Source organism: Mustelus asterias, chromosome 4 (genome assembly GCF_964213995.1).
Source record: "Mustelus asterias chromosome 4, sMusAst1.hap1.1, whole genome shotgun sequence".
Lineage (NCBI taxonomy): Eukaryota > Metazoa > Chordata > Chondrichthyes > Carcharhiniformes > Triakidae > Mustelus > Mustelus asterias.
Genome location: NC_135804.1, coordinates 146,145,933 through 146,164,280, shown reverse-complemented (window position 1 = coordinate 146,164,280; position 18,348 = coordinate 146,145,933). Strand labels below are relative to the sequence as shown.

General features: G+C 39.3%; 1 protein-coding gene across 3 annotated transcripts in view; it reads left to right on the top strand.

Moving 5' to 3' along the window:
- Positions 1-18,348, top strand: part of abcb7 (ATP-binding cassette, sub-family B (MDR/TAP), member 7) — a 59,362-nt gene that overhangs the window by 16,269 nt on the left and 24,745 nt on the right. The window contains exons 2-7 of one of the 3 annotated variants that reach the window (XM_078211898.1): positions 686-766; positions 4,017-4,100; positions 7,939-8,058; positions 13,252-13,384; positions 16,100-16,368; positions 18,259-18,347. In XM_078211898.1, coding sequence (XP_078068024.1) covers positions 686-766; positions 4,017-4,100; positions 7,939-8,058; positions 13,252-13,384; positions 16,100-16,368; positions 18,259-18,347 — 776 coding nt within the window. Of the gene's footprint in view, positions 1-685; positions 767-4,016; positions 4,186-7,938; positions 8,059-13,251; positions 13,385-16,099; positions 16,369-18,258; position 18,348 lie in introns of those variants that run through there. The other 2 variants (XM_078211899.1, XM_078211900.1) reach the window with 2 other exon arrangements.

The window sequence follows — 18,348 nt, the reverse complement described above, 5'->3', positions numbered from 1 at the left end:
TGGCAGCTCAGTCCAGTTACACACCACCCTCTACCGCCTCCTCTGGCAGCTCAGTCCAGTTACACACCACCCTCTACCACCTCCTCTGGCAGCTCAGTCCAGTTACACACCACCCTCTACCACCTCCTCTGGCAGCTCAGTCCAGTTACACACCACCCTCTACCACCTCCTCTGGCAGCTCAGTCCAGTTACACACCACCCTCTGTGAAAAGTTGTTTTAGATTGGCCTTTTTAAATATGTACTCTTTGTTTAAAAGTTGTGCTTGTGTATTGCATGCTTTTTATAGTTGTAGTCAATTGCCTATTGGTCTTGCTAAATCCATCATTCTTTACTGTAGAGGACAGAAAATGCAATTGTTGTTGGAAAAATATAGGCGCTATAACTTACAAAATGGAGTGGTATCCTTCCATAATATCTCAAATAGTATGCTATGCTGCAATAAGCTTTTGTTCACCCTTGTTAACCTGCTAGATATTAACATTGCCATTTAATTTTGTGACAAGTATTGCTACCATCACTTAATTTGAGTGATATTTAGCTGGTTAATTTTCTGGCTGGTTTTTTTAAAAAAGCCGTATCTCTATTTACTAATAATTTTGGTGAACCTTTGGGGCAGCAGCAAGGTTTAAACTAATAGTTTCTGTGTATGAAAATTGTTGATTCTTCTTTTGTGTTGTTCTTTAGGCTTCTCCGGCATATTTAAGATATGGGACCTTGCAAAATTTGGGAGGGGAAACTGGAAGGCACATACTGGGAGCTGCAAAGGTTGGGTTTTGATCTGTCATTTATCCCCAGTTACTGTTAGGGAGAATATCTTGTGATTGGTTATTGTAAATGTATATGATTTGGCCAGCGGCAGCAAGTCGTCTTTAGGAGAATTAAAAAGTTTATGTTTTGCAAGCAAATTTAGCTCATTTAGTTACGTAATTTATTTTGACCTATTTTCTTCTTAATACATAATTTAGTTGCTGGCTGTCTGCAAAGTACAATTTTTTAAACCTGGAAAGATGAGACTCCCTATGGAATTTTCTACCTTTTCCAATTACTTCTCATCACCACTGAACTCAATTACTCAAATAACTTGCACGCAGAACTCCATTAAGTTTCACTGACATTGGGCAACAAGGATAAACATGAAGGCAATCCAGGCTAATGATGGAATGGTATAACCATCAAACCTGTGCTGGTTCTTATAAAGAACAATCTAGTTAATCTCGTTTTTCCAATTCCTTTTCCAAATACCTGTTTTTTTTTGGAAGCTGCTACTGAATCAGCATTCAGGACCCTATCAGTGCATTACAAATCTTAACCACCTGTTCCTTGAAAATTAAGTCCCCCATGTCATCTCGAATTCCTTTGCCCAGTCACCTTAATGCTCTGTCTAATTATTTTTCTCTTCTGCAAAAATCAGCACCTCTTCAGTTTGGCTGAGATTTGAGGAAGGGATGTAGTGGACTGTTCATGAGGAGAATGTCCCATTCCTTCAGGAATTGGTCTTAATGTTGGGGATAAACCTCAGAACCTATAAGCCAAACCTTGTCACCTAGTCTTTTTATTTTATTTGACTAATTCACCTTTCACAACATTCCTCAACCATGGATAAGTACTCTTGTGTTATATTGAACTGCACAGAATGGGAAGGTTCCAGTCAACCGAGTTGGTTGAATTTAAGTGAGGCAGCAGCACACGTGTTATAATTGGCTTCAATGGTTAATTCTTTGGGCTTGCATATTTTGAATGGCTTGGATGAATTCCTGAAGGCCTGCCAGCATTTGCAGATGTTGCACTCAAATGTGAATTGGTTTCTTAAAGGCAAGGGAATATGACACAAAAGACAACATCTTAAAGCTTTATTCTACTCAACCTTGCAAAATACGTACGATTGGAATTCTCTTGCCCGACTGCTGGCATGTCAATCAATCTGCCATGTCTAAGCTACCAAGATTCAATCTAATCATTTGATATAAATAATTTATGGCATTCATTGCAGTATATTGCTTGAAACATTTTCAGGAAGGAGGAATTTGATTTGCAATTTTCACTAGTTGACCTTTAAAATCAATAAATTACTAGAATTTATTCAGTGGGCAACTCATATATTTCCAATTATATGGCAAGGAATAATGTGTCTCACTGCAACTGGAGGATAATAGTCTGAGGTTGAATAACCACAAATAAAAGGAAGACATGAAGGTGTTTATTCATTCTCAAATTTTATTGACTAGTTCAGAAGTAATTGTGTGCAAACTTGCTGGGCAATTGTTGTATTTGTTAAATTACTATAAATTAGTTTTCAATCAGACGTCGATATACAGGTTTAGAATATGGCTACTTAAAAACCACCTGATGGGTAAATGTGTAATAATTTCCCTGTCTTAAAATTGTTTTCTCTGATCTTTACAAATAAAGTTGAATTTTGCCTCCTTGTCCATCAACAAAACGAAACCTACTCCTGGTTTTTCAATTTTGTGTAAACCATTTTTGAGCTGTTGTATGTTTAAAATGGTTTATGATTCAGAGATGTTCAGACACATGGGACAGAATTTTACCATCCCGCCCACCACGTGAATTGTAGTGGACACGGACCATGCAACGGTCTGTTGGCCTTGGGGCAAGTGTGGCCGGAAAATCCTGTCTGCCAGCTCTATTCATCCCTTGAATTTCTTTTGTCACCCGTACTATCGGTCAACCTAGACTAGTGTGTGCCACCTCCACACACACCCCCCCCCCCCCCCCCCCCCCCCCCCCCCGCTTCATTTCAGTGGGCCACAAGAGTGAAATTGGGTGTGTTCGCTAACTATGACCCTTGAATAAATTTAATATACACCAAATATTTCGTAAATTATAGAAAATGCTTAATCATTCATACATTAAAAGAACTGTCATTAACTTTAAGCGGTTAAAAACAAAATATATATTTACATTTGATAGGACGCAGAGGGAGCGCAAGGCTTCCACAGTCAGTGTGTGCCGTCAGCACACACATCACTTGTGTGTCTTTGCTTTAAGTGTGTATCACGTTAGCCAAGCAGTAGGGAAAAATCTGCACGAATGGAAACCAGTGGAATCTGGCAAACCTGTGTGTGGGCAACAATTGGCAAAGTGTCTCATGGGCCACATGTGGCACCTGGGTCGTGCATTGCCCATCACTGCTATGGATTGGACTTGGTCTGGAGACAAAGGGCGACAGGAGGAATTTTTCCCCAGGGTATCAATGTATAGTCCTGGCAGTTCAGAACAGCATTGGCATAGATTAAACTACTCACCCTCCTTTGGGCTGTCAATGCTTTGGAAACTGGAGGGGAGGCAGTGATCTCTAACCTCACAATATTAATCTAGCCATTCTAAACATAATAAGTGCTGCCACTGCTGATGCTGGAGGGCGCCACAGTCACATTCATTGCAGTGAGAAAACATGGGTGAGGCCTCTGTCTTGCCCTCCTGCTACTTTCTCACCTTCCCTCTAATAGATTGTAACTGAATTTGCCATCTGTTAAGCTTCTATACACATTGTATTTTTTTATATAAAAAGGAGCTGGAATGAAGTGCTTTCCTTGTTTAAATTATGCATGAGCAGCACTCCCAAGTTAATTTTCATTTTTTTCCCTGATTTGTTTAGCTCCAAGAAAATGAGCTAATTAAAAACCAATCCCTATCAAAATCACATTCAAGGAGGGCGAAGCAATGGTTGGGTGCTAGGATGCCAATGTTTGACCTTATTTTTCCTGCTGTTGTCATTGTTTTTCTCCGTTACTGGTTAAGCAGTGAGCAAGGTTTGAAAAGCAGGAGCTTCTGCATCCTTCCACCATGGATGTTTCGGCTGTAGATTGGAACGTAAATGATATGCAAGACGTTTTGTTGCAAGTCTGGTGTCCAATGTGTACATCATCAATGGTTCTGTCCCTAAACGTACTTCAATACAAAAGTCAATACCTTGAGTGTTATCTAATTTCGTACTTGTGCCTTTGCGTGTTGTAAAATCTGCTTGTATAACTTGCTTTACTTTTGTTTTCAGGGACACCAGTGGTTGCAGTTGATGAGTAAAAGGACAGGCTGGCATGGACATGCTGGTGGAGGCCTTCACACCGACCCCAAAAATGTAACTGTTGTGTGTTTGTGGTTGAGCATAAACTGTCATTGCAATTTTATCTTCAATTCTGATGCCCAAGTCTTATCTGAAATAGGTATTGTTTTCATGAAAGGGTGTTTGGTGTGTAATTTGCATCCTTGTAAACACGTCGGATTTAGTTTAATGATGTTTCCATGAAGTAACTTTTGTTATGCTAAAGGTGCTATAATTCCCATATCGCGATCCTTAACAGCATAGATTGTATAGATGAAATAAGAGTGTAATCTCTTAATTAGACTAAAAAAGATGGAGGGGAAGGACAACAAATAAGAAATAGGATTTTAGTCATGAAACTGTTTTGGTGCAGTTAGTGGATTTGATTTAGGAGGAAGGCTCGCCTGAAAACCTGGTTTTGCAGATCATGTTAGCGGGTAGGAGAGTGCAGCATATGCACCAAAATACTTCTCATTTTCATTGTAAAGACCTAATTCTAGCATTATTGTAAAATCCAAACTCCAGCATTACTTGAGTTACTGGCAAAGCAGTTGGATTTTGTTGACCACAAATTGGATAAGACAATTTAAGAAGGTGCATAGAACCATTGAGGGTTTATGGCACAGAACGAAGCCACTTGGCCCATCGGGTCTGCACCAGCTAAAAAGAAAAGTTACCCACCATCATCCTATTTTCCAGCATTTGGTCCATAGCCCTGCAGGTTACAACACTGAGGTACATTTCCTGACACCTTTCAATGAGTTGTTGCTATCCTTTGCAGATAGTCAGAACCCCACAATCCTCTGGGTGGAAAGAAAATCTTCATCTCCCCTCTAATAATTCTACCGATCACTTTAAATCTATGCCCCCTAGTCACTGACCTCTCTGCTAAAGTATATTGGCCCTTCCCATCCATTCTATCCAGGTCTCTCTCAATGTTATACATTTCAATCAAATCTGCCCTCAGCCTCCTCTTTCCAAGGAGAGCAACCCCATACTATCCAATCTTTCCTCATAGCTGCAATTTTCCAGTCCTGACAACAACCTGGTAAACCTCTTCTGTACCCTCTCTAATGTAATTACATAATTTCTGTAATAAGGTGACCAGAACTACATGCACACACTACTCCAGTTGTGGCCTAACTAATGTTTAGAATAGTTCCATCATAACCTCCCTGCTCTTATATTCTACACCTCTCAGCTAATAAATGAAAGGATTCCATATGCCGCCTTAACCACTTTTATCAATCTGTCCTGCTATCTTCAGGAATCTGTGGACTTTGCTCCAAGGCCCCTCACTTCTTCTACACCCCTTCAGTATCCTCCCATGTATTGTGTAATCCATTGCCTCGTTTGTGCTCCTCAAATGCATCACCTCACACTGCTCTGGGTTGAATTCCGTTTGCCACTTTACTGCCCACCTGACCAGTCCATTGATATCTTTCTACATGCTGGTATACAAATGCTGTTCTGTTGCTCACACTTAAAATTCCTTCTATCTTGTGTTTCTTCTCTTCCTCAGTGAGCAACTTTACCCTTTTGCTGTGGCCTTATAAAGTCTACCCATGAGTTTCAGGCTGGTATTCAGTTTGTTTTCTTCATTCTTGAATGGAGGCATTATATTCGTAACCCTCCAGTCCTCTGGTACAACATTTCTATCCAAGGATATTTGAAAGACTTCATTCTGAGTTTCATCAACATTTTCAGCAGTGCTTCCTTATCTATAATTATTCCATGTAATTGTTTCAACTCCCTTATGTATCTTTTAATTCACACTGAGGCATGCTTCTGTGAAAACCGTGAAAAAGCATTCGCTACCATTCTTCCTCCATTAGATTCTTCTTTTCTCTCAATTATGTTATTCTTTTTAACGACTTAACATTGTTGATAAAATCCTGTCCTATTTCCCTTTTATATTCCTTCCCAGTCTGTCTTTGTGCTCCCCTTGGCCTCTCTAATCTTTTGCTTCTCCTTTTCTATTTTCTATTTTCTTTTATGTTAATCCTGCAATTAATATTACAATTCACCCCCCTCGCAACCACAAATACACACGCACGCACATGCACACACACACACACACTTCCAGGTTTATTTATCTGGCTTGCTCCAAGTGTTACCATGGAAGATCTGTTCGTTTAAAGCACAAAAATTCTTAAAATTGACAGTTCCAAAAAAGCTTGTTTTTAAAATCAGAGAATGTTCCAAAATGTTCCAAAATATTAAACTAACTTAATCCAGATTTCATGGTCTGTGATGAAGCAGCAATGCTTGTAGTTGCCTTAAAGGACGCTGTTCATCTTGTGATCTCTAGCATGGATTTCCCCTTTCCCAGTGCAAGCTTGAATTTGGTACCAGGTCTTTAGGTGTCCAGTGCCTGTGGTGTCATCAGGGAGGGCAAGCAAGAAATCACACAACAAACAGAGAAGTAAAAATCACTGAATTTCTCATTTTGATCAAAATTTAAAATAATTGGGACAAAAGTAGAAGCTTCAAATTTTAAAAAATTAAAAACATTTTTAAAAATAAGAAAACATCAAACTGGAGAAATTTGACATTCCACAAATATAAGATTAGGTTTTCAGAGACACATTGTTCAGCAAAAACAGAAAATGCAGGAAAACCTGATGAAGGGTCATCCAGGCTCGAAACGTTGGCTCTATTCTCTCTCCACAGCTGCTGAGATTTTTCAGTATTTTCTGTTTTTGTTTCAGATTCCAGCATCCGCAGTGTTTTGCCTTTATACACATTGTTCATCAGTAGTTATGACCTTAGTACATCATTAAAAATCCAATTACACTTCATTCAACCAGGTGTAACTTTTTCAAAGGTTTTAAACCTCAAAACTAATAGCGTAAAGGAACAGATTTTTGGCAGCTTGGTGCCTTCTACTTCATCGCAGTATGTGGGACACACCGTGTGGGGAAATATAAAGTCACTGACAGTTACTTCTGGGTTTCTGTGTTTAATCGAGTGTGCAGGCTCCTGAAGTTACTGAGAGTTTCAGAGGAGTAATGACAGTGAACGCTGACAGTTCATGTTGTAACTACTACAAAATCCAGGCCATAGTTAGTTAGTATTGCTGCACATTATTTTTAAGTCTGTTAGTTAAATTTTTGCCATTTCATACAGAATATGGTAAATAGTTCCTGTGCAAATATAGAAAATGTTATACAAAGTGTAGGTTTGTGTTGTTTTTGGCAAAGATGGGCAGCACAGTGCTTAGCATTGCTGCCTCTCAGCACCAGGGCCCAGGTTCAGTTCCCCGCTTAGGCCACTGTCTGTCTGTCTGTCTGCACATTCTCCCCATGTCTGTGTGGGTTTCCTCCGGATGCCCACAGTCCAAAACACATGCTGGTTAGGTGCATTGGCCATGCTAAATTCTCCCTCAGTGTACTCGAATAGATGCCGGAGTGTGGTGTCTATTTTCACAGTAGCTTCATTGCAGTGTTAATGTAAGCCTACTTGTGACACTAATAAATAAACTTAAAGCTGACTATGAATTTTTAAAATCACTATAAAGGACTACCATCTCTCAATATCCTAGTATTTTTAAGATGCTGTGTCATTAGATTCCTTTTTTAAAAATTGTATGATTAAAAATAATTTTAAATACTTTGTTTAATTCATTTTTGATTATTTTTATACCTATTGTGCTGCAACATGACTTGCTGAACCCAACTATTAGTTAAATTTGCAGTGATACAATTCTATACCACAAAAATGACTTAGCAGCTGCAGCTTCTGTTAAATAAGATCATTTAGATTGTCCGCTCAGTCACCCTTGCAAACTAGAAATGCTCGTGACGTCATTAGCCCTTGCTAATCCATTATTTAAGTTTGAAAATGTCCTAATTTTGTAAAATTTATCTTTCAGTTCAAAGATGTTGATACAGGAAAAATCCTCACAGCTATGTTTACACATGTTTGGCCAAAAGATAGGCCTGATCTTCGTGCCAGAGTGGCCATATCTCTTGGTCTTTTAGGTGGGGCAAAGGTCAGTAATTTGTCGTATTTTAAGAATATGCTGTGCTTTGTAACAATTTTTATTGTGCCCTCATGCCCTCCAGCTTCTTTGTGAATGTATAGCTTTTTCAATAAATTCCTTTACAGTAATGCCATTTCATATTTTATTAATCCAGCATAGTGAACAGCTTGATCTTCTCTTTTATGTCGGTTTAAATTGAGGGAATTTAGTCCCATTGTTAGCAACAAAGCCAGAATGAGACTTCTCTTTGCCAAGGGTTATGTTGCACATTAGTGGAGTTGTTATAACTCCATTTCCACAACTAAGTAAATTATGTTCACTTCGCAATCTTGCTGTTTGCATTTGATCAACTTTGAAATGGGTAGGTTGACATTTTAATCTCCCAACTAATATATCAGGTTGGGAGTTCAAAATGGAAGATCTGATTTGATTTATTATTGCCACATGTTTTAGTATAGTGAAAAGTATTGTTTCTTGGCATGCTATACAGACAAAGCATACCGTTCATAGAGAAGGAAAGGAGAGAATGCAGAATGTAATGTTACATTCATAGCTAGGATGTAGAGAACGATCAACTTAGTGCGAGGTAGGTCCATTCAAAAGTCTGATGGCACCAGGGAAGAAGCTGTTCTTGAGTCGGTTTGTACATTACCTCAGACTTTTGTATCTTTCTCTCTTCCACCTTCTTCCGTTGGGATAATGTTCGGGGTGCGTGGAGTCCTTAATTATGCTGGCTGCTTTTCCGAGGTGGGGAAGTGTAGACAGAGTCAATGGATGGGAGGCTGGTTTGCATGATGGACTGGGCTTAGTTCACGACCCTTTGTAGTTTCTTGCGGTCTTGGGCAGAGCAGGAGCCATACCAAGCTGTGATACAACCAGAAAGAATGCTTTCTATGGTGCATCTATAAAAGTTGATGCGAGTCGTAGCTAACGTGACAAATTCCTTAGTCTTCTGAGAAAGTAGAGGCATTGGTGGGCTTTCTTAACTATAGTGTCAGCATGGGGGGGGCAACAACTTATGAAAATGAAATCTAAAAGGAAGTGGGTGATTGCTACTTTTGGTCAGAAAAACAATCCATGTTTTGTTTGTGGGGTGGGGGTTAGGTGGCGGGGGTGGAAATTGTGTTGCTTCTCAGTTCTCCTGCAGAAGGTTATGCTTTAAATGCAGCTTTAAATTGTGATTTTTTTTTTTTTGCCCAGCCAATAATGCAATGTGTTCTCCATCACAAACTAATGATTTGTGCACAAAGATGCACATTAACTGTTCAAGGTGTGTGGGAAAAGGAATTGTTGTGATTGTGAGCAGAACGGCAGAGGATAAAGCTCTTGATCTTGTCTATTGCCCATCATAACTCTGTCCTCCCCACTCCCCAAAGTTATTAATAGAGTTTAGTATGGTGGTTGATTTTCTGATCTACGTGTTGAAGCATCATTTCTCGTAGCTAATTAATGAAGGCATATTGGCATCCATTGTTGTCAAGTCTTGGCCTTGTTTGCCTTGTTCGACGAAAGTACTTTGTGGAGGCCGGAATCTGAAAAATAAAAAGGCGAGGGGGACAAATGTACTTACAACTCTCCACAGAAATAGGATTTTATGGAAAAGTTCCATTCGTGCCGCAAAGGCATAGAAAATAGAGTCTGCCTAAGACAACCTTTTCTCACTCTGAGAGAAGGCTGGGGAGCGACACTAGGTAAATTGCTCCTTCGGATAACCAGTGTAGCTATACCAGACCAAATGGCCTGTACTGTAAACTATGATATGATTCCATGAGACACAAATGTTAGAAATATACAGTGCGAGTTGTTAGCATCTGAATTAAGAGAGGTGAATGTTTCAAGTAGACATCTCTCCTCGGAACCCTTAGAGGTCTATCCACAATGTTAATCTCTTTCAGAATCTCAGAGTGACTTTAAACGGGGATGTTTACTTTTGACAACAAATGGAGTCTTAATTTTTAATTATGTATTAGAAGATAGTGCACTATATTTGCCAAAGTTATCCTGATCAAAATAGGAATTATAATTAAAATCTGCAGTCTGTCCAATTATTGCTGAAACCTTTTTCCTGTGCTTTCATGGTAAAACGCAATTTTTCTCATTAAAGATGCGTTCCAAAATGATGCTGGTATTCTATTTACAGTTATCAAGTGTAGTTATTTGAAATTAACTGTATACCCTGTGCCCTGAAATACTAACTTTATTCACGTGGGAATGTAATTTACATAATATCCACATGACTGCATTGCCCCTAGGCAATTAGGTCTTCAATCCTCATGGAATAAATCTCATTATACGATGCACTGTGGCATTCTCTGTTTTCTACATGTATGGAATCTTTTTATTACAAGCTCTATGGTGATCCTAATTTTAAATGTTAATCTGAATTGATGTGCAGGTTTAAAACTTGTTTTTTGTTGCTGTCCTGATGTATATTTTATTTATAACTTGATCTCTAATTTAAGGAATACAGTCTCTTCCACTTGAAAATGCATCACGTGATTTTAGCATGTGACTATTTTTCTCATCTGTTTCTATGGAAGCTTGCTCTCTTGTGTATATTAAGTATGCGTCTGGCAATCTATATGCACAGTAGGTCTTTTAATCTGTTAATTGTTCAATTAAGCAAGTTGACTACTGTGTACCTCACTAGCGAGTGTTAAATTTCATCATTGGATTAGTTAACCAAACAAAAATCCAATGCTTCTTGACATTCCCTATTAATGCCACTGGTAGTCTTTAGATATTCCAAGAATAATTCATGGTTTCAACCTTTGCCATTAGCTATCAGCAAGCTTGTTATTGGGCATCCATTCTACTGAGCTTTCAACAACGAGAGCTTATATTTGTATAGAATCTTTAATCTAGCAAAACATCTCAAGGTTTCTCTCAGGAGTGTTATCAAACACAATTTTTGACACTGAGCCACAAGGAGATATTAAGACAGGTGGAAGTCAAAGAGGTAACTTTTAATGAGAATCTTGGAGGAAGAGGGGCTTAGGAAGGAAATCCCAGAGCTCTGGGCCTTGACGGTATGGCCACCAATTATAGATCAATTAAAATTGGTGATGCACAAGAGACCAAAATCAGAGGAGCGCAGATATCTTGGAGGATCCTAGGGCTGGAGGAGATTAGAGATGGGTTGGGGCAAGGCCAGTGAAAGATTTGAGAAAAAAATGAGAATTTTAAAATCTAAACACTGATTAACCTAAGAGCTGGTGTCGGGTCGGTAAGCACATGAATGATGGGTCTGGGTGAACAGGGCTGGGTCTGAGTGAGGACCATGGGCATCGGAGTTTTGGATGTCTTTTACTGCAGATAGAATGTGGAAGGCCAACCAGGTGCACGGTGGGATAGTCCAGAGTTATAGGATGTTAACCAAATTTGGGTTCCAGCATAAACCTGTTACTCTTATTTCATGTCTTGTAATGTGAGCCAGGGCTATTTCTGGCTGCATTTAACAGTTGAATGGAATCCATTAAAATACAACTATTGGGGTTTATTTTCCTCCTTTTAAGCAGTATTGCCTGGCCTTTGTTACCACCCACTGTAGTCATATTTAAAGTTAGGAACTTGCCACATTTCAAATTTGCTGCCATTGAGGCTGCCATTGAATCACTGGTGATATGTTGAACATTTCTTGAGAGTTGTCTTTAAGCAAGGCATTGTCTGGGACTTGGTCATCAGTAAATGATAGAGTACTGTGGCTTTATGGAGTTTTACATGGGTTGGATGGAAGAGATGTTCACTTGAGACTTGCAGGAAGTGACTGTTTTCCTTAGCTTGTGTTTGATGTACTAGAATTTAAAAGCACAGAAGTGCTATTCAGCCTAACAGTAGATCTATGCTCTCCCACTTCATCTCCCCCTATCCTACATCTTTTTCTCCCTTCTGTATTTACCTAGCTTCCCCTTAGATGTGTGATTTCTCTTCTCTCTCTTCATGGCACGTTTTGCTATTTTCTCTGCTGCTTGTTCCTGAGAATTTTGAGAGAATCTGAAGACTCAGCTTATAACAGGTTCTGCTGAGGCAGAAGGGCTTTTGAGTAATGTTGCCACTCAGTAATTCAATTAACTAGTGTGATTCTGAAGTGGAATGTGTCAACGTTTATTTTCCAAAATCGCTTTTCTCACTATCAGAGGCAGCTGGTAATTCCTAATTTACCTGGGAAAATCCTGATGTGAAAAATTTTCCAATAATTTCACATCGCAAGCGGCATCCCTACAGATTCTGAAGTGTTTATTTTTGCTTGCTTTTAAAATCATGCATTATGCTCTTGTTCATATCCTATCAGCAAAAGTGGGTGGGAACATAGCAAGAAATGAGTCCAACATCTGTGCCTACAGCTTACTGGGCGACTCCTATCACTGACTACATCTGCAGAATGTGATCACATGGAGTTATTTTCTTTCCACCATAGGCCTCCCAAAGTTTAATTCGTCTGGCACTATTAGAAAATGAGTGACTGTGCGCTTTCTAAAAAATCAAAATCCACAGCTGCCATTTTCTGAGTTCCTGTTGTGAAGTAAATACAGAGGAACAATAAAATTCATCATTTCTCTTTTTTTTTAAATTCTTGCCTCTTTCTGGCCTAACAGTGATAGAATGATTCCAGCATAAAATTCCACCATTTGGCCCATCTAATTTATGATTTCTGAAACTTGGAGGGAAACTGAAAGAACTTGGGGGAAATAGACCTGGATCTACTGAATATTGCCCTTGGGCATCTGTTGGTGACATGATAAGGAATGGCATTAGCAGAGGCCTGTAATCTGTAGGGTTGGTGGGGGTTACAATTTTGCCCTGATTTAGCAGTATACAGTAGGTACCTGCATCAAGCTGTGAGATTTTTTTTAAATGTAAAGACTGGCATTGTATTTTTATGATTGTATTATTTGTTTTAAAATAGGACAACCAAGGTGCAACTGTGTACTTTAATACATATTAAAGAAGCTGCAGCTGTCAGCCTCTTTGTTGTTAAACGCAGACATGTAAATACAGTGAAGCAATGATAATACTAGCATCAGCTGCCAGCTATTAGATGTTACAGTGAATTAAATCTTCACTGCCAACTTTCTACAGCACTAAGGACTTGACATTTCAAAGTGCCTCCAGGACCTTTATTCAGGAAGCTGTAAATCAGTCAAATTATTCACTAGGTATAGTGTTCAACCTTTTGTAATGTTTGTTCCTGTGTCTTCGCAGCTCATGAATATAATGGTTCCCTTCATGTTTAAATATGCAGTAGATGAACTCAACCAAATGTCAGGTAGTGTTTTGAACCTGAATGATGCAACTAGTACAGTCATCACCATGGCAACAGCTGTCCTTATTGGCTGTAAGTAAAATATTTTAATTTGCTTGACAGATGTTGACTTTCTTACAGTGCAGGTTGCAATGAGTAGCAAATGTTTCTGGCAAGAGAATTGCAGAGATTTTGTTTTCACTTTGCATAAATTTATATTATAATGTGCAGTAGGATCTTGATGTAGTGATTTGAGTTTACAGATTATATCAAAATACATGTAAATCATGTTGCTGTTGCGAAAAGAAGAAAGCGAGGTAATGTGGCAGGGTGCTATATCTGAAAGAATAATGGTTTTGCAGTTTAAAATGTGTATTCTCAAACAAACAAGTAGGGTGGGACCTTGAGTCCACTTCAGGATGACTCATTACTTAGTTTTGCTTCTAAGATCAAGTGTAGTATCAACATGCTGTATTTGGTTGAAGTCATTAGGTTACATTTTAGCTTCATTTGAAGCAATTTTTTAAAGCGGCATCTCGGCCTTTTGGCTAAGATGCAAATGAGATCAAGCCTTGGAGGAGGTGCAATGCCTACCCCAATCAGCTTGGATCATGTAGATCAAGCCCAAGACAGGAGGTGAGAGCCCTGTCTTGTCAGCTTGGATCGGGAATGTCTCAACTTGTTGAGACTCTGAATTGGACTTGATTTGATTGAATTGGATTTTTTTTTTAAATTACTTAGTTTGTTTCGCTGTTGTGGTAGAAGCCGTAATGGTGTTGGAGAACCATGTAGAATAAAAGCAGGTTTTTCCACCAAATAGCTTGTGTTGGCTTTTTGCTAGAGCTATCCAATTAGCCCACTCCCCTGCTCTTTCCTTAGAGGCCTGAAATTCTCCCTCTGTCAAATGGATATAGACAGAATTGGATAATATGGAGAAGCAAAATAGGTAAAAAATGCATGAGGCTATTGCAGCACAACATGGAATTTACAGCACAGACACTGGCCATTCTGATCATTTCACTTTGCTGGATCCATTTTTCACACAGAATCAGCAAAGATCTTGACCAAATGTCTTCTGTGCCAATTATACCTTCATTTTGACTGAATGCTTAGCATTTGTCATTTCTTCTGATATTTCTCCCTTAAGGGTTTTGTTGAGATGCAGTTACCCACTTGCAAGTTGTCCTCCGGTATCTTATCCAAGCCGCAGTTAGTAACATATGAATTTTAATGGGGAATATTGGTGGTCTATTCCAATAAAAGCATTTGAGATAACAGTTATTGATCAACATGAGCATATTATTGTCGGACTCCCAGGGCAGTGCAGAAATACTTCTCTTTGTTCTTTGGAAAGTACAGCACAGGAATAGGCCCTTCGGCCCTCCAAGCCTGTGCTAATCGTGATGCCCTAGCTAAACAAAAGAAAAAACCTTCTGCCCTTACTTGGTCCATATCCCTCTGTTCCCTCCCTGTTCATCTACCCATCCAGAAGCCGTTTAAATGTTGCTAATGTGCCTGCTTCCATCACCACCCCTTGCAGATCGTTTTAAGCACCCACCACTCTCTGCGTGAAAAACTTCCCCCGCACATCTCTCTCAAACTTTCCCCCTCTCACCTTGAACCTGTGTCCCCTTGTAATTGACAATTCCACCCTGTGAAAAAGCCTCTGACTATCCACCCTGTCTATACCTCTCATAATTTTGTAGACCTCACCCTCCATCTTTCCAGTGAAAACAATACTAGTTTATTCAACCTCTCATAACCAACACCTTCGAGTCCAGGCAACATCCTGGTGAACCTTCTTTGCACTCTTTCCAAAACTTCCACGTCCTTCTGGTAGCGTAGTTACCAGAATTGCAACAATACTCCAAATGCGGCCTAACCAAGATTTTATATAACTGCAACATGATTTCCCAACTCTTGTACTCAATGTCCCAGCCAATGAAGACAAGCATGCCATATGCTTTCTTAATCACCTTGGCCACCTGTGTTGCCACTTTTAGGGAACTGTGGACCTGAATGCCCATATCGCTCTGTATGTTAATATTCCTAAGGGTTCTGTCATAAGGAGAGGCAATGGCCTAGTGATATTATTGCCAGGAATCCAGAAACTTAGCTAATGTTCTGGGGACCCGGGTTCGAATCCTGCCACGACAGATGGTGGAATTTGAAAGCAATAAAAAATATCTAGATGACCATGAAACCATTGTCAATTGTCAGAAAAACCCATGTGGTAATGTCCTTTAGGGAAGGAAATCGGCCATCCTTACCTGGTCTGGCCTACATGTGACTCCAGAGCTACAGCAATGTGGTTGACTTTCAATTGCCCTTGGGCAACCAGGGATGGGCAATAAATGCTGGTCAGTCAACGACGCCCATGTCCCACAAATGAATAAAAATAAATTTACAGTATAATCCACACCTAAACTTGATCCTCCAAAATGCATCACCTCACATTTGTCCAGATTAAACTCCATTTGCCATTTCTGTGCCCAAGTCTCCAATCTATATCTTGTTGTATCCTCTGCCGATCACAGGTATTATCAGAAACTTTCCAATATCTATTCTATCCTGTGATGAGGCCATTTGTAATGTACTCCTTGTGACCCCACTGGATCAACTAAGTTAACGGTTTTTGAAATTGTGTTTCTTTTAGTATGTGGCGTTCAACAATCAGTAAAATAATGGTTATGCTGTATTTTTGCAATGCATGTGTGACAAAGACCACAATCTCTCCATGTAGGAAGTAACCTTGAAATGATATATGTTTCAAAAAGCCAATTCAAATCTTCTAAAATTCCTTTGCAGATGGTGTTTCAAGAGTTTGTGCAGCCGCCTTCAATGAACTTCGGAATGCTGTCTTTGGCAAAGTAGCTCAAAGTTCTATCAGGCGAATAGCCAAAAATGTCTTCCTGCACCTGCACAACTTAGATTTGAGTTTCCATCTCAGCAGGCAGACGGGTGCACTCTCAAAAGCCATAGACAGAGGGACTAGAGGTATCAGCTTTGTGCTGAGCGCCTTGGTGTTTAATCTAGGTCCCACCATCTTTGAAGTACTGCTTGTCAGTAGCATCCTGGTAAGTTTTGCAATTGTTTGATCTGGTTTTGGTAATGAAATAGTGCAAGGGATATTCAGCCACTAATGTCCTACTGAATTACAGAAACCATTTCTTGGGGAAGATGAGAAAATGTTTTGTTAAATTTCTTTGCACCTTTTGCAACCTCGGCCATTGTGTACTCCCGGCTGACAAGAAGTGAGTAGAAAATCTCCTGGATCTTCTGCCAATATTGTCATATTTTTGATCAAGGAAAGTAAAATGAAAGAGTGAAGGTTCATAGGCAGGCGCTGCCAAGGTTGAAAACTAACTGGGTAAATCAGAAATTTGTGTATCGATGACATTGAGTTTTTGGGAACCGAGGGTTTTGCAGGAGGAAGGAAAATTGAATGAGACAAGGAATGCTGTTGGCTTGAGGTCCCAGCAAAGAATGAGTTAAAATAGATTGTGATTATTCTTAATTTCAATACAATTATAATGTAAGAGGAAGGAGAAGATGCAGATTTTTTTAAGGAATGAGAGGAAAGCTTAGCTGAAGTTGGCAATACCAGTTTTGATGCAAAATAGAGGGTGATTAAAGGTAGTCACGGAGAGGGAAATTGGCTAGAAATTCAAGAGCAATTGCCCATTTGGAAAACTAACTTCTTTGAACTCCAAGAATGTGAGGAAAAAAATAGGACAATTGTTCCTGATATGATTGCAAAACTCTAGTCTTAGGACAATTTATTCAGACTGGCAAAAATGTTGGACATAAACAACGGAGCTAAGCTGCTGGAAATCAGCTTTAGAAATGGAAATTTGCTGTCAGACAGGGATGGAGCGACTGTTATTAGCTGCCAGGTGACATGCAAAGCTGGCCTTGGATGGCGTCCTTTTCCTAGGTATAGATGTTGCTTGGACATTCAAGTTGGAAACATAGGGCGCATAGGGAATTGCAGGCTGACTCTTCATTCTCCCAGTCCACAGTACACCATTGCCCACGACCATTGACCATTCCTGCTGATACAAACTGGGAAATTAGTCTGTGTCTGGGGAAACATGAATGTGATTGCTTTCATGGTGTGGAAAGCAACTTTTTAAAAAAGGTGTGCGATGTTTAAAAATGTTTACCGAATACAAAATACCTTGCATCATCTTAAGTGACTTCCATCACAAACTGAGAGTAATTGGTGACTGGAGGCCACTTCGCTTCTCAACTCAACCGTTGTGAGACAGTAAACATCTCCATTTTAAAAAATACAGATAAAATAGATGGGGAAGATTAGTATTACGGTAACAACTGAGGTTGGTCAGCATGTTTTCATGATTCAGTTGTGATTTTCAAAAAGAGAATAAATTTGCTGAGCCACGGGTAAAGGGCAGGGCAGCAGGACTAATGGAGTTGCTCTTACAGAGGTGACACAGGCACAACAAGCTGAATGGCTTCATTCTGTGCTGTAACAATTCTTCTATCCATTCTATGATGTTAGCCAATCCATAGCATGAAACTAAATTTTGGTCTAGAACTATTGTGCAGTCAGTAACAGTTTATATTAATCGTCCTGAAGGAAGAAAGATCTTGCGTTTATATAGCACCTCATCACATGCTTTGGAAGTACCAAAGTACTTTACAACCAGTGGATTGAATGAAGGTTTTTTTCCCCAAAATAAGAAAGAGCTAGGTCCAATTCATTGACTCTTTCTCACTTGCATCGAAATACAATAATCCGGCACTTGTGTCTAATAAAAGTTTATTCATAAACACAGTGGATCAAATCAGTGTTTATGTTGGAATACATTATTCAAGTTTGTATGCAAAAATCTGCAATTTCCAAAGTTTTGTTTTGTTTTAATTATAAATGTGGGATATGACTATAATAAATGCTAAATTCTGAGCTGGGAATGTTTCACCTTTTTAAATGTTTCTTACAGTATTATAAATGTGGTGGACAATATGCATTGATAACGCTGGGGACTTTAACTGCGTATTCAGCTTTTACTATTGGCATCACACAGTGGAGG